The 26,897-nt window shown below is 30.8% G+C and overlaps 1 protein-coding gene across 3 annotated transcripts; it reads right to left on the bottom strand.

Moving 5' to 3' along the window:
- Positions 1-1,281: 1,281 nt before the first annotated feature.
- Positions 1,282-15,846, bottom strand: LOC134719485 (uncharacterized). Of its 3 annotated transcripts, none has more exons than XM_063582473.1 (7): positions 15,705-15,846; positions 8,966-9,343; positions 4,542-4,751; positions 3,690-3,764; positions 3,089-3,169; positions 2,408-2,524; positions 1,282-1,490 (listed from the first exon to the last, which is right to left on the bottom strand). In XM_063582473.1, the coding sequence occupies exons 2-7, from the start codon at positions 9,262-9,264 to the stop codon at positions 1,460-1,462; spliced, it is 813 nt and encodes a 270-aa protein (XP_063438543.1). In that variant the 5' UTR covers positions 9,265-9,343; positions 15,705-15,846; the 3' UTR covers positions 1,282-1,459. The 3 variants fall into 3 exon arrangements, with proteins under 3 accessions (XP_063438543.1, XP_063438544.1, XP_063438545.1); XM_063582474.1 differs by lacking the exon at positions 15,705-15,846 and adding an exon at positions 11,958-11,985; XM_063582475.1 differs by lacking the exon at positions 15,705-15,846 and adding an exon at positions 10,033-10,059.
- Positions 15,847-26,897: the final 11,051 nt, after the last annotated feature.

Consider the following 26,897-nt stretch of genomic DNA (forward strand, 5'->3'; position numbering starts at 1 on the left):
AAAAAAATGTTTCCTTATTAATAATTCATTTTAAAGCAGAAAGATCATTTTGTCTATTTGACTTGGAGGTTTCACAATTGTATGACATTATTTTTGATCTTTCAATTTTAATATGACTATATACTATATCTATTTTCTTGTTAAATTATATACTTTTCTGATGCACAAATCAGTCTTAATTTATGTATAATTGCACTTCAATTATTCCATTATTCCTATGCATATTTATTATAATGATTTGGCCTTGTATGTATGTTTCTTTTTTTATCTACTAGTAAATCACATCCGAAATGAATGACAGACGGACATATATACAAAACTTAATGAATAATTGAATAAAGATGTTTGCGTTATAACGCAAAGGTTTGCGTTATATCGCAAAGGTTTGCGTTATAACGCAAAGGTTTGCGTTATAACGCAAACATAGGAAGAAAAATAAAAAAAAAAATGTGTGGCGCTAATACGCTTCCGTATTTTATATATGGATGTTTTAAAAATATTTTGGCCACGAGCATCACTGAAGAGACATGTATTGTCGAAATCCGCATCTGGTGCAAGAAAATTGGTACCGTTAATTTTATTATATATTAATGATGTCGGAGATTAAAAAAAAAGGATACATTTAAAGCGCAGAGAAGTGAGGGAATGATCAGCGTTATATATCACTTTAATATCACAGAATATAAAAAAAATGAGGGTATGATCCATATGGACAGAAATTTTGCTATGAAAAATGCCACTAACGAACCTCTCAAAGTGCTGTCACAATAATGCTTAACATACAGAGCGTGCGACTATCTACAAGAAGCATCGATCGCATTTAACATATAAAAAAGAAGATGTGGTATGATTGCCAATAAGACAACTATCCACAAAAGACCAAAATGACACAAACATTAACAATTATGGGTCACCGTACGGCCTTCAACAATGAGCAAAGCCCATATCGCATATAGTCAGCTATAAAAGGCCCCGATAAGAAAATGTAAAACAATTCAAACGAGAAGACTAACGGCCTTATTTATGTAAAAAAAAAAATGAACGAAAAACAAATATGTAACACATAAACAAACGACAACCACTGATTTACAGGGTCCTGACTTGGGTCAGGCACATACATAAATCACGTGGCGGGGTTAAACATGTTAGCGGTTCTACGCGCTGGCGAGGCTAGCTTCCTACACACCCAGCACGATCAAACAAACGCCCCACTTTTGCATTACAAGGCAAAAGTGACCATTTTTATATTCCTTAGTCATCTTTAAGTAAGAAACTACAATCTATATGTAAAATTATTTTATTATAAAACAATAATTCAAGTTTGAAATGATTTCTCTGATGATATGTACAATGTAAACTATATTCATATAAAAGTTTAATACATTAGCACTTATAGTCTGTTTGTAGTTATTGAACACAAGTAATTTCATAGATCCGATTTCTCAGCACTTCTAGCTTTTCACATCCGATAAGACTGTACTTTCTTTGACCTGCAAAAAAAGGGAATAAAATATAAAAGATCTCTGTGTCAAATTGTTAAAAGCAAAATACACGTATTTGACCCCAGAGTTTTTTTTATAACTTGATCTTATTATATATAATGCTTTTGTGTTTCATTTTCTCGTCAACTCAGTCTCCCCTGCGTTTACTTCATTTTCTATTGTTATTTTTGTTGGCCTGTCTTTAATTAATGTTGATGGTTTGATATGGTCTATCCAATATTTCGGGGAATTTTTTATTTTTTATCTTTCTTATAAATTAGTATATTAAAAGGTAATGGTTTTTTTCAAAATCATCCTTTTAATTTCTTTGAATGTGTGCGTCATTTAGTAAATATACTTTAGAAAATAACTTATAAATGACAACGGTATAAAAGGTGTCTTTGAAATCTTGTGTCATGGACAAGTTTATACATAAATTAGGCCGTTAGTTTTCTCGTTTGAATTATTTTGCATTGTCATATCGGGGCCACTTATAGCTGACTATGCGCTATGGACTTTGCTCATTGTTGAAGGCCGTACGGTGACCTATAATTGTTAGTTTTTGTGTCATTTTGGTCTCTGTTGGAGATTTGTCTCATTGGCAATCATACCACATATTTTTTTTTGTTATATAAGTCCAAAAGAAAAAGATAGGACAAGCAAGCAGAATTGGGTCGTTATATTCCTCTGCTCAATGAGACATACATTGCTAGTTAGTACACAAGTCAAATTCGGAGAGGAACTGAATTATTCGTGTTTAACAGGTAATTGTTCGGTGTAAGCCAAGGCTCCGTGTTGAAGGCCGTACTTTAACCTATAATGGTTTACTTTTTTAATTGTTATTTGGATGGAGAGTTGTCTCATAGGCACTCACACCACAACTTCCTATATCTAATAACACAACACCAATGATGAGAATAACTTACCCTGAATGTACTCTCGCGAGAGATGGATTATGTGGAATTTGTTTATAAGCTGAGAAGTCAGGAACATTGCTTGGAACATTTCTGTCTTCAGAAGGATGTGACAATGAGGCTAACGACCTAGAAAAAATATAAATTCGCATTATTTTATGTCCTGAGTCTTTTTGTAAATTCAATCGTAAAATCGTGTCTTGATAATAATGCGAACTATATTGTTCTTATCTCTGGCGAACTCTTATTTGTTTAAAACAGATACAAATGTAAGTTAGTTGACCGAATGGGTACAATTGAAACAGAGCATGCCACTATGTCAAAGCAGCATGGTTCTTAAACATGTGGAGGGAAGAACAAGCCTTTGGTGACGCAAATTTGCAGAGTAAATTAATACTGTTTGGTTTTTTTTAAGAAAAATATTTTTTTTTCATAAAATTTAGATTTTAGCTGATCTGTTTGGTGTCAAAATTATTGACACTGTAATTTTAAACGATAACTTTTTAAATGAACAATTGACATTGTCTAGACAATAAAACCACGAAACTTATATTTTTTTGACGGCCAATTTCAAACCACAGGAAGAAGGCATCACTCTTAATACAAAGCTTAACGAATATAATACAGAATATGCAAATGACCTATCTATAAACGTGCAAAAATCTTAATTATTTTTATTTTTTGATTACCTACCCTGAGGGTGTGACCTGTAAAGGGTCAAATTCCTCGTCCCACCGGCCTCGATATACATCGTCTAATTTTAAAGGTTCCAATCTAAAAAAGAAAAAGTAATTTATAATTCCTGACAGAATCGATAACTTATAAAACTATTAAAATTAGTCATCAATGTGCATGTGAAAAAATATATTGAATTGAGTGATTGATTGCTTTTTTTACTCATAAAATGGCAAATTCTGCACGTATATTCAGATTGAGAGAAAATATAAAAATTAATCAATATTTAAAATAGGTCAAGATATGAACCAAATGTTTGACATCAACCATGAAAATAACACGATTGGTAAGTGGTAAACTGTTTCAGTTTGGTTTATTCCATTACGGTTTTGGTGATGACCTAGGCTCAAATGAAAGTTAACATTACATGTTTTATTTAGCTTTGTGAAGGTCATTTTAGAAACGTGTCTTCGTACAATGGATGTTGTCATCATTCAAATTGTATGTTATTCTTTGAACTTCAGTATATATGTTGCATGCACAGTGAACTTATGGTACTAAAATGTACAATTTGAACTATCACAAATACACATAAAGAAATGCATAGATTTATACTTACGATTTATTGTTTAAAATATACGTTGGATCTTCATTGATATACTTTAGATAGGATGATGCATTGCTTTGCAATGACCTAAAATACAAAAATATTTATATAAAGTAAAACACAAAAATACTGAACTCAGAGGAAAATCAATTCGGAAAGACCATAATCACATGGCAAAATCAAATTACAAAACGCACCAAAAACGAATGGACAAGAACTGTCATATTCCTGACTTGGTACAGGCATTTTCAAATGTAGAAAATGGTGGATTAAACCTGGTTCTATAGCGCTAACCCTCTCACTTTAATGACAGTCTCGTCAAATTCCGTTATATTTACATTGATGCGTTAAATATACAGACACAATAAATAAAAAAAGTCAAAATATGGGTACATCTGCAATCATCGTATATCAATTTGAAAAGGAACATTAACACAAGGTACATTTTTAAGATTATTACTTTTACCATGTAAGAATTCAAAACTTACATATTACCTATTTTTATCAAATAGGAAAATATATAACAATAGAAACAGTATTTATAAAAATCACTTTTCCGAATGAAATTAATTGCGTGAATTTTAATAGGAACAAGCAGCCCGGATGTGCCGACACGGATAAGCGTATCTTGCTATATGTATGTTGCATCATCGCTATGAGAATCAAACTCAATGGAATTTGGTATTTATAACAGATTCGTTTATAACATTCAGCTCAACTATTATAGTATAAACGGTACCATTGTGCTGCACCAGAAGCGCATTTGGACAATCAATGTCTCGAAACCAAAATATTGAAAAAAATAAATGTATCAGAAACTCTAGGCTGTCAACTTAAGAATATAATTTTTCTTATAATTCTTACCTATTATCGGCGATATACAACGGAAGTGACGACGTCGATCCTCGGAAGTTGTAGTTTGATAATGGACGGGACATATTTTTACTTTCTGATGTGTAGTATGTACTTCTAGTGTTATTACTTGAGGAATCTGACCAATCAAGTTGGCTGTTAGATGACCAGGATGAAGACTGTGATGAACTGGATGATGATAAACCTTTGTATGGCAATTGTCTGAAATAAAAGGTTAGATATGTAAGTTCATAGTACATACAAATAACCTTGGAAATGTATGTGATGACAGTGGCGGATCAAGGAAGGGGTCAGTGGTTGAATCCCTCATAATTGACGACCAATGCTTTTAATTTGTACACCAGCCCCTCTACATAAGACTCGTCAGTTGGAAAACATATGTATGTGCAGTTGGAAAACATCAAATACAAAAGTTGCAAGTGAAACTAAGTGGTTGTTAATAATATTTTCAATATTTAAGTAAATTCCATATTAGTTACTAGTAGTATACATATATTGTTTTGGACCTCAGTATTAAAATAGTGTTTTCCTAGGTGTATTACTACAGTAACTGTAACAATTGTAAATAGGATAAAAGCTTTGGCCCTCCCTCAACTTTGTTTGTATTATTTCTTTACTTTTATCTTCTTATTTTCTACCAATGAGATGCATTAATACTTTTGTTTCATATTTCATTTTTTCAAATTATATACTTTTTAATGGTGAGAATATTCCACTGATTTTTTACACTGTTTTTTTTTTATTTTTCAAGGATAAAAGTCAAAGATATATATTTTATGACAACCCTTTGGCTACTACACATTCGATTAAATTATTGAATTATTAAAACAGCCAGTAGCATTTTTATAGATAAGATCTTTCATTCATGTAAACAATTTTAATAAACAATTACAAAAGCATTAAAAATATGTTTGACATCAAGAAAACAAAACAAACAAAAATGTTACCACAAGAAAATCACACTATTTTACGGCATAAGCACAATATTTGTTTAAATATCCCGAATCTGGGATTTGATTTTACCCCCTTTTTTTCATAAAAAAAACCAAACAAATAGTGCCATACTGCAAATACCATTTTGTGAAATTGTTGAATTAAACAGCTTTAATAGACTATCCCTCAATTATTTATAAGCTAAATAGTTGTGGTGTTTAATAAAGAAAAGTTGAGTTATTGACAATCGAAATTTTAATAGACCGAAGTTAAAAACAGTTTACTATCCTTTAACGTTAATAAAATCATGTTAATTTTGTTGTCCTTGCACTCTTTAATACCCACAGGACGTACCATTTTGCATCTAGTCGAGAAATTAATTTTTAGGGATCGCCCAAATCCCCTCTCATATGAACTGAACACGATCGTTCCAAATCTAGGCCCCTGGTTGGTTTTTCCTATAAGTCATATGACATGTATTTTATGCATATAAAGAACGAGAACAATTTGACAATTAGAAAAATGTAAAGCAAAGGATATGTTGGAGCAATTTAAGACACACAATCGCTACACGTATATTGAAACCCCAACTTTTGATTGTTGTTATTCATATTTAATTTATTGTGAGGACTTCAACACAGGGCAAAAACTTTCACCTCCCTGTAAGTTCAAAAAGGTCTCTAACCTCTTTTTGTGCGGATTTTTTTCTTCATGTCGATCATGGTATAGCTTGACGTTAAGCACAGAGCAATGAATCATTTATAGTAATATTGCAGTCGGTAAAATATTAAACAGAATGAATTTAAAAATTTGAAAAATGTATTTTTTTCGCATTTATCTTTATTTCATGAATGCGAGATGTCACATCGTTCCCATTGATTAATCATATTCTTAAGGAATTTAAGATTTCGTTTTTAATTAGAATAATTTTGAATTAAAATTCCAAATCATTTGTTTAATAAATTATTGGTATGCGTTTTCAAATGTCATCATATTAAAGATGACACCGACATAATGTGACTGTCAGATACCATTAGATAAATTATCAATCAATCAATCAACACCAGATGCGCCCAAAATCATGAATTAAAAATTAGAAAGTTCAATCCCAAAGAGACATCTAGATAGCTTACTACCGGCCTTTAACAATATGCAAGTGGTCCGAGACCACAATTGTCGTCGTCCCTTGATTTAGTCCCTAGTGTTGACAGTGGGTTACTTGCCATTAATTTGTATACCCCTTTCAAATTTATTTCTCCATGTTTAATGCCTCAAATTGCAAGTAGGGGTGGTTGTGGGGGGGGGGGGGGGGGGGGTGGGGTGAAATTACTCTGTAAAAAAATTTTGGGTTCAGAATTTTAAAGGAAAGTAGTGATTTGGTCCAGCTGAAAAAGCTTAATAATTAGCACTTCGGAAGCTGTCAAAAGATTTCAAGACGCCCTTAACATAAAATTGTCCATATTTTGAGTAAGAGCCGATGAAGTTTTCTATAATTTTTATATAATTTGTCCCAAAAGTAGTACAACACACTGAAAATTTCTTTGAGAAAGCGCAGGTGGGAATTTTTTATTGTCATTTATGTTCTTAAAGAAATGGACTACGAAATAATTGTGGTCTCGGACCAAGTGTCCATATGTGCGGTTATAAATAGTTCCCAATCTTTCAAAATTGTGAAAAGAGACCGAAAGAACAAAAGGGTAAAATAACAATTAGTTTTTTTAAAAGAGACTGACAGAAAAATCTGCAAAACACTACAAAGAAAACACAGGAATGAGCAAAATGGTTGATATAGCAAGTACTCAAAAGGGTTAGCAGATTGTGCTCGACATGTGGCACTCGTCGTGTTGCTCCTTGTAAGACTTAATTAAACAGAAACGACAGAAGTTCTGCCATCTCCACCAATTTGTCCAAATGACAGTAACATTATGATTTAACATCATAAAACCTCTGATAAGAATTCTGGCTATGGACAAGCTTTAAACGCACGCTATATCCCAATTTAGTCAGACTGTCAAACTAGTATCTGACAAACAATTAATACGAATGGAGAGAATTCCTCGAAAAGAATGCATACTAAAAAAGCAACAAAATAAAACCATGAGTTTATTTACAACCACTGGGTTGATGCCACTGCTGGTGAAGATTTATTTCCCCGAGGGTATCACAAGCCCAGTAGTCAGCACTTTTTGTGCTGACATGAGTTATCATTGATATTGTTACATTTATAAATTAACTGTTAACCAAATTTTGAATTTTTGAAATACTAACTTAAATGCTTTTCTACCTCAGGCATATATTACCTTAGCTGTATTTGGCAACACTTTTGGAAATATTGGGTCTCAATGCTCTTCAACTTTGTACTTTATTTGGCTTTTTTTTTTTAAACTTTTTGGGATTCGAGCGTCACTGATGAGTCTTTTGTAGATGAAACGCGCGTCTGGCGTATATATAAAATTTAGTCCTGGTATCTATGATGAGTTTATTTTCTCTGTTATTTTTGGGATACGATGTTTTAACAAACAAAACAAATGACACATAGTGAGGTAACTAATAAGAATTTACATACTTTTTAAAGAAAAAATACATTTTAAAAAAGGTCAGCGAATATTGTACTACATGTACCTACTTTTTTACAAGGTACTAAACCAAATTGACCAAGATGTCATAATGGAACTTGTGCGTGCACAATTGATTCCTATATTATATAAATATCCTAATGTTACCAAGATTTAAGGGCGTAGTTGCATAATCGTCATGATTGACAATACACTACATTTTCCTATTATTTATTGAGATAATGACAACCAACTGACTATTTACGTACAATATTAATCATTCAAAATTATGGAATGTTTCACAAAAAGCAATTTTTTAAACATGTTTAATGGCTTTTCTCCAGAATTAATTGAAAATCATAGTAATTAGTTTTTCTGTTCAAAGGCCAGAATTCGATCCTTTTTTGTTATATTTTGCCATTATTCTGCATTTTTGGCAAATCCATTATGTTTTTTTCTCCTCTAATGTTTAACAATTTTCACTTTTTTTAATTTGCTTGCAAATATATTCTATAGAGCTTTTTTGTCTGCTGAATGCAGAATGAGTCTTTTATATTTACTGATGAAAACAGATTCATATGTGTTGACGAATAAACTGTTTACTTAAAATTATCTGATTTTGTTTGTTAAATAATTATATTCGATTTAAAATTACACTTTTTTTTTATGTGTTATTAACGTTAATATATGTTGTATATTAACAAAATGTGAAACGAATTATTTCCAATAGAATGATTCTAATACCCATGTAAAACAATAGAAAACAATGTTTTATTTTAATGTTTAATAGTTCTAAATTAAGGTTCAACTAAATAAAAAAAACGTTTTAGCATTTTTGTAAGGGGAAAAGCCCGAGGATTCCGTTAAGATTCACCCCATAAAAAGGTTAATATAAAGCTGTACGATAAAAGTGCAGATTGTACTTACCCATATCGTTTTTCTTTGCTAACTACTTGTTCTGTATAATTACACTCCGTTTGTATCACTTTGTTTTGTTTACGAATCATTGGCATACAGATTCTAAGAATGACAGCAATAATTGATAGAAACGCTACAGTCGCACATGCCCCTATAATAACTAGTTCTTGGATTGACAACTCAGTTTTTATCATTAAATCATCTTGACCGGTCACTGTTCCGTTTAAAATCCCATTATGGATGTTCGATTCATTCAAGCGTGTCTCTGATGGTGATTCTGTTAGCAAAACAATGTTGTTCGTTCCCATTTTGAACTTTATGTTGTAAATGTATGTTTTTATCAGTGTAATTGGTATTTATTCATGCAATAACATTCCAGAAAGGCACCTGTAAGAGCAGAGATATATAACAATTAACAAACACGCTAAAAACAGAAAATTGGTGAATAAATTAGCCATCAATATTTACTTGTTTATAAAGTCAATGAAGTGGATGATTTATTTATGGCTTGCATACAATAAACACATGAATAACGGAACCGATATGGTGTACATGCTAACGGTCAACACAATACAATGTATTTATTAAGGAATAAGAATAACTATTTTACAGTGGCAAATATTTCAGGTATTTTTATGACATCGCCATGGACGATATGAATAAAAGGTGCCACAAAACGTTCTTTACTCATGTTACAGTGGCGGATCTAAAAATGTTCATAAGTGGGGACCCACTGGCTGCCATACATCATGTTCTACTTGCACTGACTACAGAAAATTTAATGAATATGCTGAGTGTTCGATAAAAAAGCATAAATATTTTTATTCAACTTCAATAAGGGCAGTTGCGGCAAGTTAAACCTTCATAAATCTAGAAAATTATGTAATCCTGAATATGCATTACATAGTTGCCCCTGAATACAAAGCAAACAACAATCAATCCAATTTTATGGTTTCTAAACGAGTTATAGATGCCACACTTTTGTATATAACTGTAAGATGACATTTAAAAGTGTTCGTTGGGTTTCTGACTCGTTGACGTATATCCAACATCCCCTTATATTCATAATTTAGTACCTTATAACTTGACAGGAAATGATTAAAGGTCTAACTAATATGATCGGCGAGACCAAATCCACATTATATACAATTACACTATAGATATATCATTTTAATATTTTTATCTATAAAAGGCGTTTAAAAGAACAATTTGTGACTTGTAAGAAATAACATTTTTATGTAAAACGTTGTGTTAGACTGACATGTTTTTAACATAATTAAGTCGTTTACCTGTACATTCAGGTACAATTTATTGGATCAAAATAAACTGACGTATCCTATGATGCATGAGTTATTATTTGAACATATATAAACTGCATATCTATTATCAGAAAAAAGTGGAAATAATAATTTTGTTACATGACGTTATTATGATTTTAAAAAGTTAGGAATAAAAATTATAATTTTTTTTAAAGTATTGTTTATTTCTCTGCATGTTCAAGTACAATTTATTGGATCAAGATAAATTGACGTATAATATGATGCATGGGATGTTATTTTAGAGTGTAACTGCATAACTGTTATCAGAACAACATGCAAAAGTTATTAATTGACCTGACGTAACTATATCATTTTCAAAATTTTTGAATAAAATTTTAATAATTATTCATTTCCTTGATGAAGTTATTGTTTTAAAAAAATGAGGAATTGAATAAACAATAAGAGATTCGAATTCAACATTTTAAATGCCCCTGATGCAGATGAAGTCTAAGATAGACAAACATCTATAAAACTAAGTTCGAAGTATAACTTATGTACAAAAAGCACATTTCTCTAGCTGAGGTTATTTTACAATGACATGGCAAAATATTGAAAACGACCAAAAGCTAACCAACAGTTTAAATAACACAACATAAAAAACATAAAAATAGATAGATAGTCTTACTGCATGTACGAAATATCGTTGATCACAAATTCCCGTAGTTCAATAAAGTATAATTTGGAGACAATTGAAATTAAATTGCTGATTCCTCTAAAGTTTTCCCTATCAATCACCAATCTAATCCATCTTTGTTACAGGCAAGTACCGCATGTGTACTTAGCAGTTTAATTGATTTAGTTTAGTTGAAAGTTTAAAAAGAGTAATGTACGATTTTAGTTTTCTTTAACTTTTTGACAAATGATAACATATTACACAGGGTTCATCAACTTTTTGAAAATTACGACTTATAAAACATAACAGGTGTACATGCTATAATTCGTCAACATAAATAAGATAGGGCGGTGATTGATTAACTAAAAATGAGGACGTTAAATGTTTGAACAAGAAGACACTGTAACACAATATCGTTTTATAGGTTTTGATTTCAATTCAATTCTGTTTAACTTTGTACAAGTATGTATAGTATGCATTACTATACAATTTACAATTTGGGACTCCATTAGCTCTGTATATAGAATGTACTAGTTGTCGTTCTTGGATAAAAGTGTTACAAGGTGTCTTGGAATCCTATAAAGCTAGTTATTTGTGCCAATTCAAACATTTGTCGCCAATAACTTTCTATTCCATTTACCCTTTGATTTACTAAAAGCACGCATTTACATGTATGGAACTTAATTTAAAAAAATGTTTTTAATGACAAGCATATTCACAGATAGTACAATTTCAATGATTTATATTTTTATTGCCTTGATGTTCAGTGGCAAATATGTCATGCTCTCCCGAGAAGGACAGTGTCAAGTATGACACCTTGATACTTTGATAACCAATTCCAATGTTCCAAGACCGGCACTTTTCTTCATTACAAAGTTTTCAACAATCTTAAAGTTTTCAGACCTGTTAAAATGTTTATATATGTTGATGTTAACGTATGTTTCCAAACAAGTAAAATGTAGTACAGGCCTAGGCTAACTGAATGTATAACCAAAGATGATTGGGCTGTTATTAATCTTAACTACAAAAAAGTTTCTTAACAAACTGGCGAAAAACATTATATTCCTACCTCTATGCTCTAACCTAGTAGACCGGATACTAAATTGAAATCCCTAAGTACAGTTAATTTATAAGTTAAGAGAAGTGAATTAATTTCCGGGAAATAAAAAAAAAGTTGTAGGTGTTAATTTAAAGTACAATATGTTGCTTTACCTCAATCAATAAAAATTTACAACAATTCATTGTTTGACATATAGACGTAACGAATGCTGATATTTCGTTTTGACAGTATCAATTCATACAGGTTTTTTTATAATTGAATGCGGTTACAACCAAATCATTTTTCTTGATAATTTACATAAAGGGATCGGTCATAGTGTGTACTCCATTCTAGTATTGTTTTATACTACAACTGGAATTTTTATATCACTTTAACGAATAGTTAATGACAAAAAAACTGACCACAAAATAATGACATCTCTAGACACTCCGTTCATGTTGATGATCAACTTATTGTCAATGATTTTTTTGTAATCATTAGTATACATGTACCTGCACATTTAAGAATGAAACTGAAAGGTAGAGTAGTATTGTTTTATATGACTGATGTGTACGATGATTTTTTGGGGTTTTTTTTTCGTGTCCGTATTCCTTCATGTGTTTAGTATTTTTTTTTATATTTGATTCTGTTTAGCTCATTATTCTTTATTGTTTGTATAATGTATATTTTTTTCTGGTCTTTAATTTTTTTGTCCTTTTTACCCTTTCTTCTTTTTAGTGCCTATCTTTGTAATACCTAAACAACCACTCGTCTCCTTGATCAAAAACAAACTACACTTATTGTGAGCATAGTTAACAAATTAAAACTGTCCTAAGACTTGCATAGTCTCTCTGTGACATTGTCTATGTGCACTGATACTGCGTTGGAAAGTTGATCTTTCATTAAATCCATTTTCAGGGAAAACTCGAAATCCAAGCTTTGCTGTTGAAACTCCAACTTTTTTTAATCTAAATATACGCTATACATGCTTTTTGTCATTAAGATATAAATCTCATTTTTAATGATTCCACTGGTTAACGATTTGTTGGGGAAAAACAACAAAAACAGCCAAATAAACGAGTAAATTAGCAAAATAATTGTAAACTCAACTGCAAGGTAGTACAGTTGAATCAAGTTAGATGTCGGGCTATTCCCGATAATTGATTACTGATTTTGATGGAGTTCATGTAGGATGGTTTGACAGTAAAGATGTGCGGTTTATTTTAGTTTTGACTTGTCTTGATAGTCCAATCTTAGGTAAGATCATATCATGTTGGAGAATATTTTAGCTCGAAACTTTGCATAAAAAAAGGATAACAGGATTTGCAATAATACTGATACTGCATAGTTGTAAAACAGACCACACCAATTTAAATAACACCGTACTTTTACAACAACCAGACATATGAAGATGGGGTCCTACATTTCATTTCTGTTTTTAAAATTATGTATTTTTTCTCTAATTTCTTAAAAATTTTGGCATATTTCTCTTTTTTTTAATAATAAGCGCATTGTTATTCTCAATTCTCTTTTTTTGGTAAATTTTTTGTTGATGTGGCCCAGTATTCTCTAGTTTGTAAAACTCATTCAGACCTTCGTAAACACAAATAAAACAAGGAACAAAGTATGATCCATATAGCCCGAATAGATTTAGGTACATTTATAGCGATAAGGTGTATTGTTTTTCCTTATAGAAATTTCTTCTTAATTCCGATATAGAATACAAGAAGGAAATTCATTTCATACTTTGACAATTGTCATATTACTGTGGAATGTATTTAACACATCTTCATATACAGACATATTTCGACATTGCTATATTGAGCCCTCGTTATTTATTAATGATAGACTTGTTTACATAATTGTATGTACAGAATATACATTTTATGACCATGTTAGTTGACATTAATAAAGACAACACGTAACAATATTATAATCATAGTAATAATTTATGTCTGAAACGGTGACATAAAAATCTATAGGTTATATACCATGAATAAAGTTACGGTAATACTATGCTACTACATCCAAATTAATAACGTTAAGATATCATTTACCTACAGAGACCAATTGAATAATGTAAACTTTTTAAGGTACTATTATACAACGGTTATCAAATTTAAAAAGTTGAGATACTTTTATCATACAGAAACCACACGAATAAAGTTAAGATACACTACAAAAAACCAATTACCCTATAAAAAACCAACATGACCAAATGAATAAAGTTAAGATACTATTACCAAACAGAAACCAAATTCATATTAACGTTAAGGTACTTGTATTTTACACAAACCAAATGAATAAAGTTCATGTTATATTGGGATATATCTAGTCAGGAAGCAAGTTAGGTCACACTTGTTTGATTTTTTCTCAAGAAGTTTTAAATTAAAGCCACTTTAGCGCATTACCAGTCAAAAAGCTAGTAGTGTTTCACTTTGTTCAATTCACTATTATTTTTGTTTAAGTTAATCCCCTGTAATGTCTTACTAGCTAGTAAACCAATAATGTTTCCTTAGTTTGCAAGTCCCTTGTAGTGTATTGCTACCCCATAATTCAGTGCTGATGCACCTGCATACATTGTATTAAGATTTGAAGCATTTTGAGAAACACAATTAGTTCTGAGCCTTTTTTAACAACGCATGTTCCTAAGCAAATTGTATCGTCTGTTTTTTAGAATAATGCTTATATATATATATTAGCATATAATTTTGAATGTTTTTACATTTCCATACATTTAGTTCTTATTATATTTTTACCAGAGACAATATGCAATGTTTTATAATACGATCCGTTTTTTCTAAAATAACTTGAACCTTTTGAACTTCATCTTGGTCCTTGCTATTGTTGATGGTTTTCAGATATCTGGTTTGAAGTGTTTTTGCACTTGCACGATAGTTTGGCATTAGTTAGATCAATTCCCACGAATCATTATTGGTTTTATTTCTAATACATGAATTTCAATCAAGTTTTTAAATATAGAATTTTAGAATTTTTCACTTTCCTTCTTTATGGTTTACAATTGTTTATGATGTTACCAAAAGAAGCCAACGCCTTGCTTAATTTCTCTTATATACATTGAGAATATGTAAAGTTCTAATTTAATATTAATATATAAACAGCACGTATGAAACATGTCCATGAAGATAGCAGTTAATTCAAATAAAGTTTCCCCTGTTTAGAAATAAAATACCACAATATTTCTTAGTGGCTTTTAAGCATCAATCAAAATCGAAAACTGACTATACAATGGGCCTTGAGTTTTGTTGAAGGCATGAATGTGACCAAAAATTCATAACATTTACATGATGTTTTCTCTGGTTGATAGTTATATTATTGACAAGAATATTTATAGACATTTTGTATTATTTTTTTTTCAATTTGTATGTTGTTGAAGTGTATACAAAAACAATATAAAGTTCACAAACTGAAATCTGAATATCTTCCAATATAACAGACACCAAACGAAAACTAAATGAAATTAAAAAAAAATCATGTGCAATTATGTACGAAAAATAGTTTAAGAAATATGGTTAGGTTGTTTTGTTTAAAATTTTCAAAATATCCAAAACAGAAAAAAACAATTCGTCAAGAAAAAAAAGGAAACATTTGTCGCTGAATTTTTCGCCCTGTTCTTGTATGCAAAATATATACAAAACTATTTACATACAAACATTATCTGGTAATTATCATTACATGCATCCATTAACTTCTAATTATCTTTATATACTAGCATTAACGTCTAATTATCTAATTAGGTGTTAAATAATTTATTACCTGTTATTTCAAAGTAAGTCTATATTCCGTTATGTAATCTCTCGAATAACTTATTGACAATTTAGACACTGTAATTTAAATTAAATATTGATGACATCACGAGCAGTTCCAGTCCGTCACAAACCACAATACGACATATTCCCGCCCTACAAAGCCTTGGAATTTCGTGGGAGGCATTTCAGACTGAGGTTGTCACTATTACACGGAAACATTATTTATTGTCTGATTGAGAGGCGATTAATGTCATCGATAATTTATGAATAAGAAATATATAATAGAAAACAATACAATCTAGGGTTATTTCAGGTAAATATGAAGAATTGTTACGGCCAAAATGATTAAAAATAGAAATACTTTTTGGCTGGAATGATTTGTGAGTTCAAGGCATGTAGACTGGACAATAGGTGATACAAGAATGTCTGGATAAGAATTAACTGATTAGATAATTATATATTGTTAGATTTTGAAATGTAAAAGTTGCAAATACAAAAATCATTTTGAAATTGTGTCTATCACTCCAATAGTCTACGGTTTTTTAAGGATGCTCTGAGGCAGCAGTTTGCAATTGATAAAGACTGGTTATCTGCCATTTAACTGTTTGGTTCCGACAGCCTGATGATAAGCAGACAGTTAGGATAGCTCTAGCTCAGATACCCATGTGTTGCAATTCAGAGAACCCTGCTACGATTGGTTACCATAAAGCTGAGCAAAGTCATTGTTATACCCTTATAAATATGTTTTCTTTTGTTTTTGTTTGTAAGTCAGAAGATCCCTTAACTTTGAATCATTATAATTTTTCATATATTTCATGCCAATTCTAGCTCTCCCTTTAAAATAGAATTACTATATATAATTGGCCTTGTTTTGTCTTAAAAATAAAGAAGTCACAATCAATAAAGATGTTAATTAAGTCATGTCATATAAATTTTAAAAAAAATGATACATGTTTAGTATACTTGTAGTATAAATTCAAAAACTAGGATGAAACTTTAAAACATACCTTTAGAATAGTATTATAATGTCACTTCACTAAATAACACACATAGAAATACAGAGACTTTATGATACTCATTCATCTTGGAGTCACGTGACTTGTATGAATATAAATCTAAGTTCTTTACTTTCAATAAGAAGTCTTATATATTTATGTGTGTTTAAATCTTCGCTTAAATAAATTGAGCTGGCAAAGCAGATTCCGAGGGGATAGATTGAATGGGTGGACGCAACATTAACCTCAATGTATGCACGTATTGTTAGCCTCTGTAAACTGCCAGCCCTTAGTCTGACTCCAGGATTGTGACCATCAATCGCACAGTTATCCGAAAGATGATCATTTGAATGGCTTTAATTAGAATTAAACCGATGACATACTATGAGGAAGACAGTGTGCTAAATATCATTTGAATGGCTTTAAGAAGATTAAACCGATGACATACTATGTGAAAGACAGTGTGCTAAAGATCATTTGAATGGCTTTAAGAAGAATTTAACCGATGACATACTATTAGGAAGACAGTGTGCTAAAGATCATTTGAATGGCTTTAAGAAGAATTTAACCGATGACATACTATTAGGAAGACAGTGTGCTAAAGATCATTTGAATCGCTTAAAGAAGAATTAAATCGATGGCATACTATGGGGAAGACAATGTGCTAAAAATCATTTGAAAGGCTTTAGGAAGAATTTAAAAAAATTAAAACTATGAGGAAAGACAGTGTGCTAAAGAAAGTAATTTTACTCTGCGATATCAATGTGTTAGTCCAAAGTCAGAAACGTCGTCAATGATTGTTTTTAGTTGTATTTAAATGTTATTTTAAATTTTATTAGGGAATTTATTGTTGCATTCCCCTGTTTTCAATGATTTATTCACAAATATGAAATGTTCATACTCTTGGATATGTATGTAGGATTGTTATCCTATTTAGATGGGTGTTGAAGTGACTTCTGTTTTTTATATTATTGGGTTGCTTCCTTATTTCAGGCTAGTTTAAACATGTTTTATTTGCAAAAGTAGCAAAAAGTATTTTACGCAAGTAATAGCAAAATAAGTAACGTACTCTTCTTATACAAACATAAACACAACAATAATGATAATGTTGAAAACAAAAATGATTGTTAGTAATACAAAGAAATAAAAAAAAAAAAGGAAAAAAACAACATATTACGTTACCATGAAATATCAGGAGAGACTGGACTGGATTAAAATGTATATGCTCTGAATCTTTGTGTAATTATGAAAAAGGATGAAAGTCCTAACATATCTATATTTTGCTGAAATGTTAGGTCATCAACATAAGCTATTGAAACCTTTATTGATATTGCATACATCTCTGTTTTTCAAGGAAAATTTGGAATTAGATATCATTTGATATTAGCAAAACCAAGATATATATCATGTGTACAAAATATAATTTCGTACAAATGGTTTTCGTTCAAGGCATCAGTATTTTTTCACCAGGTGATACTAAGTTTATCTTCATTAGCTATCCAATCCTTTTAGCAATTAAGGCAACAGGAGAATACTGTTGTTCGAAAGTTATAAATTGATTGAGATAAAAACAAATCCAGGTTCCAAACTAACACTTAGGGAAACACATCATCTATAAGAGTAAAACAACGAAACAAAAAGACAAACGACAATGCAACACACAAAGAAACGAACCATAAGATAACAACTTCCATTGTCCTGACTTAGTACAAGACAAGTTAGGAAAATAAAATAGTAGTTGGATACTCTAATAGTGAACTTCTTCGAAACGTTCAATTTCTTTTTGAGGCTCGCAAGCTATTAAATAATGTTACTTACAAAATATACATGCAAGTGTTGATATAATGACATTTAAGTACAAACTTTTAAAAATTAAATAATTCTTCCAATAAAGACCAAAAAAAAAACGTTTCGCGTGTCATCTGTAACAAGAAATCATTTTCAGCATTCGCAATTGGCCGTTTCATAATCTAATGCATCCTGGGTAATATTTTTAAAAGCGTACACCAAAGCGTTTTGATTGGTTTAAAACGTTATAAACAATAGAAATTTAACCAATGACGTAACGGTTTTTTTTTCACTTTGGGGTACGAACAATGGAAGTGCCCATGATGCTGTAGATTCTGAATAAGAAAGTCTAAAAGTAATAATATCATCAGAAATACTAATTTTGTTGTAACTTTAATTGTTGAGTTAATTTTGATGGAGCCACAAAACAAGTGCATCGATTTCCTAATTAATATTGAACGTCATTAATTGTGCGCGCACACTCGAATGATATGAAATTTCAATTATGTAAATTAAACATGATTCTATGGTTTTATTTAAATTAAATTAGGAATGTCTTTGACGTATTCAAAGCGTTATGTTTTTATTTGCAAGACTTAAAAATACGCAAAAATAAAAATCCGTATAAAGGCACCAATCATACGCTGGTAGTGAATTTTTTTTTTGCATGTTTTAATTCGCTCGCAAGTCATCAATAATGATAAATAATGTTATTTACAAAATTTACATGCAAGTGTTATTGACATTTAAATACATGTACAAACGTTGACAAATGTATATTATTCTTCCGATAAAGGTCAACATTCAGTGATTCTGTATGTCTATATTACTTTAAGATTACTGCGATATAAGGGATTGTACGTAGGTGGTCCCACGTAGTACCATTCAACAATTGCCTCTGATTAACAGACCTCTTTTTGAGTATAGGAAAAGCTAAACATTTAAAAATGATCTAAAGTCAATAATGATCTATTTCTTATACTGTATTTTTTATCCTGACCCCTTCTATGGCTTTACTAAGTGTTCTTATAATTTCTTTAATAGGTCCGGGACACAGTTATCGTCCTTCTTTCGTTGTCTACGAATTTAGTCCCTAATGCGGACAGTGTTTTACATTTGATTCATACACCTTTCAATTTTATTTCCTTATATTTTATGCATAGTATAGTCATATGGAATGGAAATTACATGTCTAAACAGTTTATACATTTTGTAGTAATTTTATGTTAAGATAAATTAGTGATCTGGTCCAGTTTAAGTTTGAAAAGGTCATAAATTAGGATGTTGTGTCCCTAAATAAATACGCTACACTTTAAAAATATTTTTTGGATCGAGCACGTGCTAGTTTTTGTTAAAAGAATTTTGTTGTTTTCTGTTATAGATAAATTCACTACATCATAACTGTTTTCTCGGACCTATATATGTTTCATGTCTATCTTGTTATATACGCCTTTGTTTGTCGTGCTGTTCAATAGGCCTATAGTTTTTATAAGAATTCTTCGCCTGTTTTATAAATTGTTTATATATATTCCGTTACTGTGACTCTTAATTCAAGGTTATGACTTTCGGCCTCATTTTATCATTATATATGTCTATCTGATGAGTTAATAGTTATCAAAAGTACCAGGATTATAATTTCATACGCCAGACGCGCGTTTCGTCTACATAAGACTCATCAGTGACGCTCAGATCAAAATAGTGAAAAAGCCAAAACATATACAAAGTTGAAGAGCATTGAGGACCAAAAATTCCAAAAAGTTGTGCCAAATACGGCTAAGGTAATCTAAGCCTTTTTCAACTGTTTTTCAACTGTTTTTATAGTTCGTTCTTATGTTGTACTGTTATACCACTGTCCCAGGTTAAGGGGAGGGTTGGGATCCCGCTAACATGTTTAACCCCGCCACATTATTTATGAATGTGCCTGTCCCAAGTCAGGAGCCTGTAATTCAGTGGCTGTCGTTTGTTTTTGTGTTACATATTTGTTTTTCGTTCATTTTTTTACGTAAATAAGGCCGTTAGTTTTCTCGCTTGAATTGTTTTACATTATCTTATCGGGGCCTTTTATAGCTGACTATATGCGATATGGGCTTTGCTCATTGTTGACGGCCGTACGGTGACATATAATTGTTAATGTTTGTGTCATTTTGGTCTTTTGTGAATAGTTGTCTCATTGGCAATCATACCATATCTTCTTTTTTATAAAGTCGAAAAGGTCACAAAATATAAATGAGACGCCAGTTCGAAAAAAAAGCATGTAGGATTTGATGACACTGGATCAACATATTAAAGTTTACCTGCTGCTTTATAAGTCTTGTTTGAACTATATTGCATTTTTAATGTGGCATATACTATTTTGGCAGCAACCATTTGATTTTTATTGGGGCTAGAATGAATATTTTTGTCCTCTTTTTTTTTACTTGTTATCTCTGTCCTGCCTATTTATTTTCCCCACTAATTAGTCCTGCCCTTTTTTAATTAGTTTATCCTGATTTTTTTTCATAAATTGTCATCCTGGTTTTTTTTTTTGCAAAGTTGCTCATCCAGGCATTTGCTTTTAATCAAAACTCTTGTTCCTCCTTTTCCTAAAGAGCAAATGGTAGCTCCCTGAGAAGATAAATCAATATTGATATTGAATTATAAACGTCAACTCCTCAATCTATATTCAAGCCTGAAATTTCTCTAACTATTTGATCATTGACATTTTTTCTTTGAACATTCTGACTTTTAAAAACCTGATAACGTTAGTTTGAGATATAACGACCGTCAATCGCAGAGTTGTCCAAATGAGGATCATTTGAAAGGCTTTCAGAATAAATCAATATCATATCAGAAAAAAATCTGACTACAAAAAAAGCCTATTTAACCCTGCAATATAAGTATGCCTGTCCGAAGTCAAAAACACTGTCAGTGGTTGTCTTTTGTTATATACATATAATTATGTTATTTTTCATTTGGTTATTCGGTGTTGTATGCAGCTCATAGAAAGCCTCATTATTTAATCATAAACTTTCAAGACTCGAGGATATGCAGTGGTTGGTATCATATATAGACACGTGTTGAAAGCGGCACGTTGTTTCCTATATATCTTTTACATCTTATAAACAATAAGCTAAACTCATACAATAATTCTTCCAATAAAGGTAAAACATCGTACAGTGGCTGTATGTCTATATGATTGTAAGGAATGCTGTAACATTAGGAGGCTCTGTAAGGTCTCAATTTCCAATTGCTTCAGATTACCAGACTGCTTTTTAAAAAGCTATACAGTTATCTTGATCTAACGTCGTAAAGGTCACAAGTTCTTTCAAATGAGACGCTGTTTTGTAAGATTACTCTTCAAACCCAATACAAATAGATGTCGAATGTAGGATCTTATCACACTGAAGCGACTGTATGCCTGTCCGAAGTCAGAAACATTGTCAGTTATTGTCTTTTGTAATACTAGTATACATATATGTTATTTTTCATTTCATTTGATTATTCGGTGTTGTATGCAGCTCGTAGAGAGCCTCATTGATAATCATAAACTTTGAAGACTCGAGGATATGCAGTGGTTGGTATCATATGTAGATAAACTCATTATAGATACCAGGACTTAATTTTATATATACCCCAGACGCGCGTTTCGTCTACAAAAGACTCATCAGTGACGTTCGAATCCAAAAAAGTTTAAAAAAGCCAAATTAAGTACAAAGTTGAAGAGCATTGCGAATCAAAATTCCTAAAAGTGTTGCCAAATACAGCCAAGGTAATCTATGCCTGAGGTAGAAAAGCCTTAGTATTTCAAAAAATTCAAAACTTTGTAAACAGTTAATTTATAAATATAACAATATAGACATGTGTTGAAAGCGGCACGCTGTTTCCTATATCTCTTTTACATCTTATAAATAATAAGATAAACTCATACCGTATAGTCAACTAAAGAAAGCCCGAAAATAAAAAAATATAAATATAAAACAAATCAATCTAGAAAACTAACGGCCAGATTTATCAACAAGATAATGAAGGAAAAATAAAATACAGCAACTAAAGACAACCACTAAGTTAAAGGCTCCTGACTTGGGACAGGTACATATAGAAAATGGCGGGGTTAAACTTGTTTGAAGACGCATACAATCACGTTTACCTTGAACAGTGGTGTTATAGGACAACACAAGAGCAAATCACACAAATCATTTTAAAATAAGCTCATCATAGATACCAGGACTAAATTTTGTATATACGCCAGACGCGCATTTCGTCTACAAAAGACTCACCAGTGACGCTCGAATCCCAAAAAGTTAAAAAAGCCAAATGAAGTACGAAGTTGAAGAGCATTGAGGACCAAAATTCCTTAACGTTTTGCCAAATACAGCTAAGGTAATCTAAGGCGTAACTGATAGGACTTATATTAAGCAGAAAGGCATCTAACAAGGCTTCATTTGCAATATCTGGAAGTTACTATACTGTTAGTTTAAGTTACGTTTCGTGTGGCATGCATCTACAAGAAAATTCATCATCAAGGAACTCATTGCATTTGGAATGTCTTAAAGTAATAACAAAATCAGAAATTCTAATGTTGTAACTTTGTTCGAAAGGTTCATTTTGATTTGATGAAGCCACAAAGAGTGCATCGATTTTATCATTAATGTCAAACGTCATAAATTGTGCACACACACGTCACAAAAATGAATTTAGATTATGTAAATTTAATATAATTATACGGTTTTATTCTAAATCGATTAGGGTTGTATTTGACGAATTGAAAGCGTTATGGATTTTTTGAAAGACGCAGATAAACATCCGCAATATGGCAGACGTTGATAGTAAACTAATTTGAAACTTTCAATTTCTTCTTGATGCTCGCAAGCCATTATATAATGTTATTTACATAATGTGCATGCTAGTGTAAATATATTGACATTTGAGTACAAAATTTGAAAAATTTAATAATCCTCCAATAAAGATTAAACATCGTACAGTGACTGTATGTCTTTATGATTTTAAGGAATGCTGTAAATTTTAGGAGGCTATGCAAGGTCTCAATTTCCAATTGCTTCAGTTTACCATACCGCTTTTTGATAAGCATTACAGTTTATCTTGATCTTACGTCGTAAAAGTGACAAATCCTTTCAAATGAGACGCTGTTTTGTAAGATTACTCTTCAAAGCCAATACAAATAAATGTAGAATGTAGGATATAATCACACTGGAGCGACACATCAAACAACTTGAGTTTAAACAAATTTTATGAATGAAAAATTACAAGAATACAGTGTTACTATTTTACATGAGGTTCAAATATGGGATTCGGAAACAAGTTTGGAAAAACTTATATAAATCCGTATCCCAAAACATGAAACTCTATATCTTGCTTTGTTAGTCTTGCCTTTTCTTTTTTAACAATGTTGCATTTTTAATGTTGCATTTAATATTTAAAAAGACACATAAATATAAATATCGAATTATAAACGTCAACTCCTCCATCTAAATGTAAGCCTGATTTTTTTATAATTATAAAATCATTAATATTTTTTCTTTGAACATTCTGACTTTTAAAACTCTGATCACGTTAGTTTGACATCCTGTTAAACGTAGGGCACCACGCCTTATGGTGTATATTTCATACAAAATACATTATTAATCATAACAAATAAAGGTTAAGATAAATATATTTGATTATGATTCATCAAACTAATTGATATATATTGTGTTGTCAAAAATAACACGCCCGTGTAAAAATAGATATACAGATATCTTGATTTACGCTAATTTTATAATTTGTTCAAAATCACATATAATTGTTTTTTAAGCGCACCACGTTTTTCTATGTATCTCTTTAAACTTTTGCTTTTTGGATATGTAAATAACCCTCTCTCTCTCTCTCTCTCTCTCTCTCTCTCTCTCTCTCTCTCTCTCTCTCTCTCTCTCTCTCTCTCTCTCTCTCTCTTCATGCGTGTATATTCTTTCGTTTGGTGTTGCTTGTTCAAATATTTATTTGCTTTTATGCGCCAAACACACACTGATGATTTATCTCTTCAATTTGAAATGTGATCCGGGAAATTTACCTTCAGTGAAACCTATAAAAATCAGGTTGGAGTGAAGAAAACGTTTAGTATAGTCAAAACAAAGTAAGGGCATGCTAGAACAATCAAGACAGCATCCACTTTTTGCCAAAAAGCAGCCAATTTTTATGATACGTTTACAAATAAAACAAGAATGTGTCTATAGTACACGGATGCCGCATATGCACTATCATTTTCTATATTCATTGTACCATGAAAATGGGTTAAAATATCCAAATCGGCATTAAAATGAAAAAGATAAAGAACATGTGCACCAAGTTGAGTGTTGATTGGACTTAAACTTCATCATAACTTCCTCGACCAAAATCTTTAACCTCAAGCGGAACAGACGGACGGACTGACTAAAAGACCAGAAACACAATGCCAATAAATGGGACATAAAAAAATTACGTATTATACAGAACGTTCCTAGAATCTCAATATCTTAGTTAATTCCAAACATTTATTTTTTCTTCATACGGAATGAAAGATTTTTCTTTTTGCGATCTATATTTGGGTATTTCACAGATAACCAAGTAAACCTTCCTATTGATATTACCAAAATCATAAATTGGAGTCTTTACCGATTAAATTTGAATGAGAACTAACATAATAAACATGTGGTTAATTTACTGGTGAGTGGGCCATATGAAAACAAGTATAGGACATAATTAAAAAGTTTTAGTATGTTTTCCTAGTAATTAAAAGTTTTTTAAAAAACAAATCAAGCTGACAGGTTTTCTGTCTTTTAAAGGATAGTAGTCTCTTTAATAAAGTTCTAAAGTTATTTGTTTTATACTGCAGAAAAAAATATGCTCCTTTTTGAAATCTATAAATGCAACAGTAGTATACCGCTGTTCGAAAGTCATAAATCGATAGAGAGAAAACAATTCCTAGTTACAAACTGAAAACGAGGGAAAAACATCAACTGTAAGAGAAAAAAAAACGACAAAACACAAACAATAAAGTGTCTATGTTGAAACATTTTGTTTGAAAGACAACTCAAATAAACTTTTCAGCCATTTTTTCACCATCGTGTACTTTTAACAAAATGAATTTACTTACTTAGAATGTGTATTTTGACAGATATATAACATGTGATTGACTGTTGTTGTACTTTTAAGAAAACATTTATATTAAACAAAAATGGTTATTGTATCCATAAATTTTTTTATGTGTAGTAAAAAAAAAAGAAAACTTGACATTCATTTTTGTAATTCAGTAGTAAAACAGTTAACGATGTGTTTAAACTTGTTTATGTTTACATGAAACACGTTTTGTATTAAAATTTCCTTTTTGCCATTTATTTGTTTCTAACGAAATTTAAGTGTTAACTTGATTTTGATGACACTTTAGGTGTGTTTTTTTCACAGATGATTCAGCCCCCTTACACACTAAAAGGAAATTTTTGAAAAGTTTCAGTGGTTTTTCTAGTAATTAAAAGTCTTAAAAACAAATCAAGCCTTTATGTAGTGACAGATTCTCCGTCGTTTAAACGATATCATTTTTTTTTAGAAATTTTCTAAGCAACTATTTTCACACGGAAAGAAGCATTTTTCTTTTTGAAATCTTCATTTAACATATGTACCTTCCAGTCGATATACAATACTTGGCGCCTTGACCGTTTCGTTTTTAGAGAAAATCAACATGAAAATTTCAGCTTAATTTTCAACATTGTATATGTTTAATAAATCTACTTAGAATATATTTTTTTATGTCTTTTACTTTGCCTGAGCTTTTAAAAAAGTAATATCAAACGATAGTTTTTATTTTATCCTTTTGTATGTAAAAAAACAATTAACAAAAACTAAATGCACTGTTTTGAATAAATCTGTAGTCAAGTATAACAAAAAAAACTATTCCATGCAACGTTTTGTAAACCCCTGGTCGTGTTTTCGTTAACAAGTTTTGATTACGCTAATCTGTGCTATTTATTTGTTTCTATAACGTAAAATTAAATGTTTATATTATTTTAATTACACTTCAATTCTGGTTAATGTATTTACACAAGATTCAACCGCTTTAAAACAATGAAATAAAATTCTTAAAAATATTTGTCTATTTTTATAGTTATTTAAAAAATGCTTTATTGAAGTGAAAACTTCTATGTCGTTTAAATTATACACTATCATTGATAAACAACAGCTATTCCGTTCTGCAGCGCAGGTGTCATTTTTACAGATCAATGCATATTATTAAACAAGAAAACACCTCTAAATTATGTTTGTGACTGTCCCAATTCAGGAGCCTGTAGTTTAGTGGCTGTCATTTATTGCCGTATAACAATATTTTTTTTCCGTTTATTATTTTGCACAAAAACCTTAATTTTGTTGGTTGAATTGTAATATATTTGTCATGTCTGAATGTTTTGTAA

This window comes from Mytilus trossulus, chromosome 5 (assembly GCF_036588685.1).
Source record: "Mytilus trossulus isolate FHL-02 chromosome 5, PNRI_Mtr1.1.1.hap1, whole genome shotgun sequence".
Taxonomy (NCBI): Eukaryota; Metazoa; Mollusca; class Bivalvia; order Mytilida; family Mytilidae; genus Mytilus; species Mytilus trossulus.

What these genes read in the sequence shown, in the direction of transcription:
- LOC134719485 (XM_063582473.1), bottom strand. Translation starts at nt 9,264, where the DNA reads ATGGGAACGAACAACATTGTTTTGCTAACAGAATCACCATCAGAGACA. An exon ending in TTGTATATCGCCGATAATAG is followed by an intron (nt 3,765 to 4,541) that starts GTAAGAATTATA and finishes TTTGTATTTTAG; the next exon opens with GTCATTGCAAAGCAATGCAT. An exon ending in TTACAGGTCACACCCTCAGG is followed by an intron (nt 2,525 to 3,088) that starts GTAGGTAATCAA and finishes TATTTTTTCTAG; the next exon opens with GTCGTTAGCCTCATTGTCAC.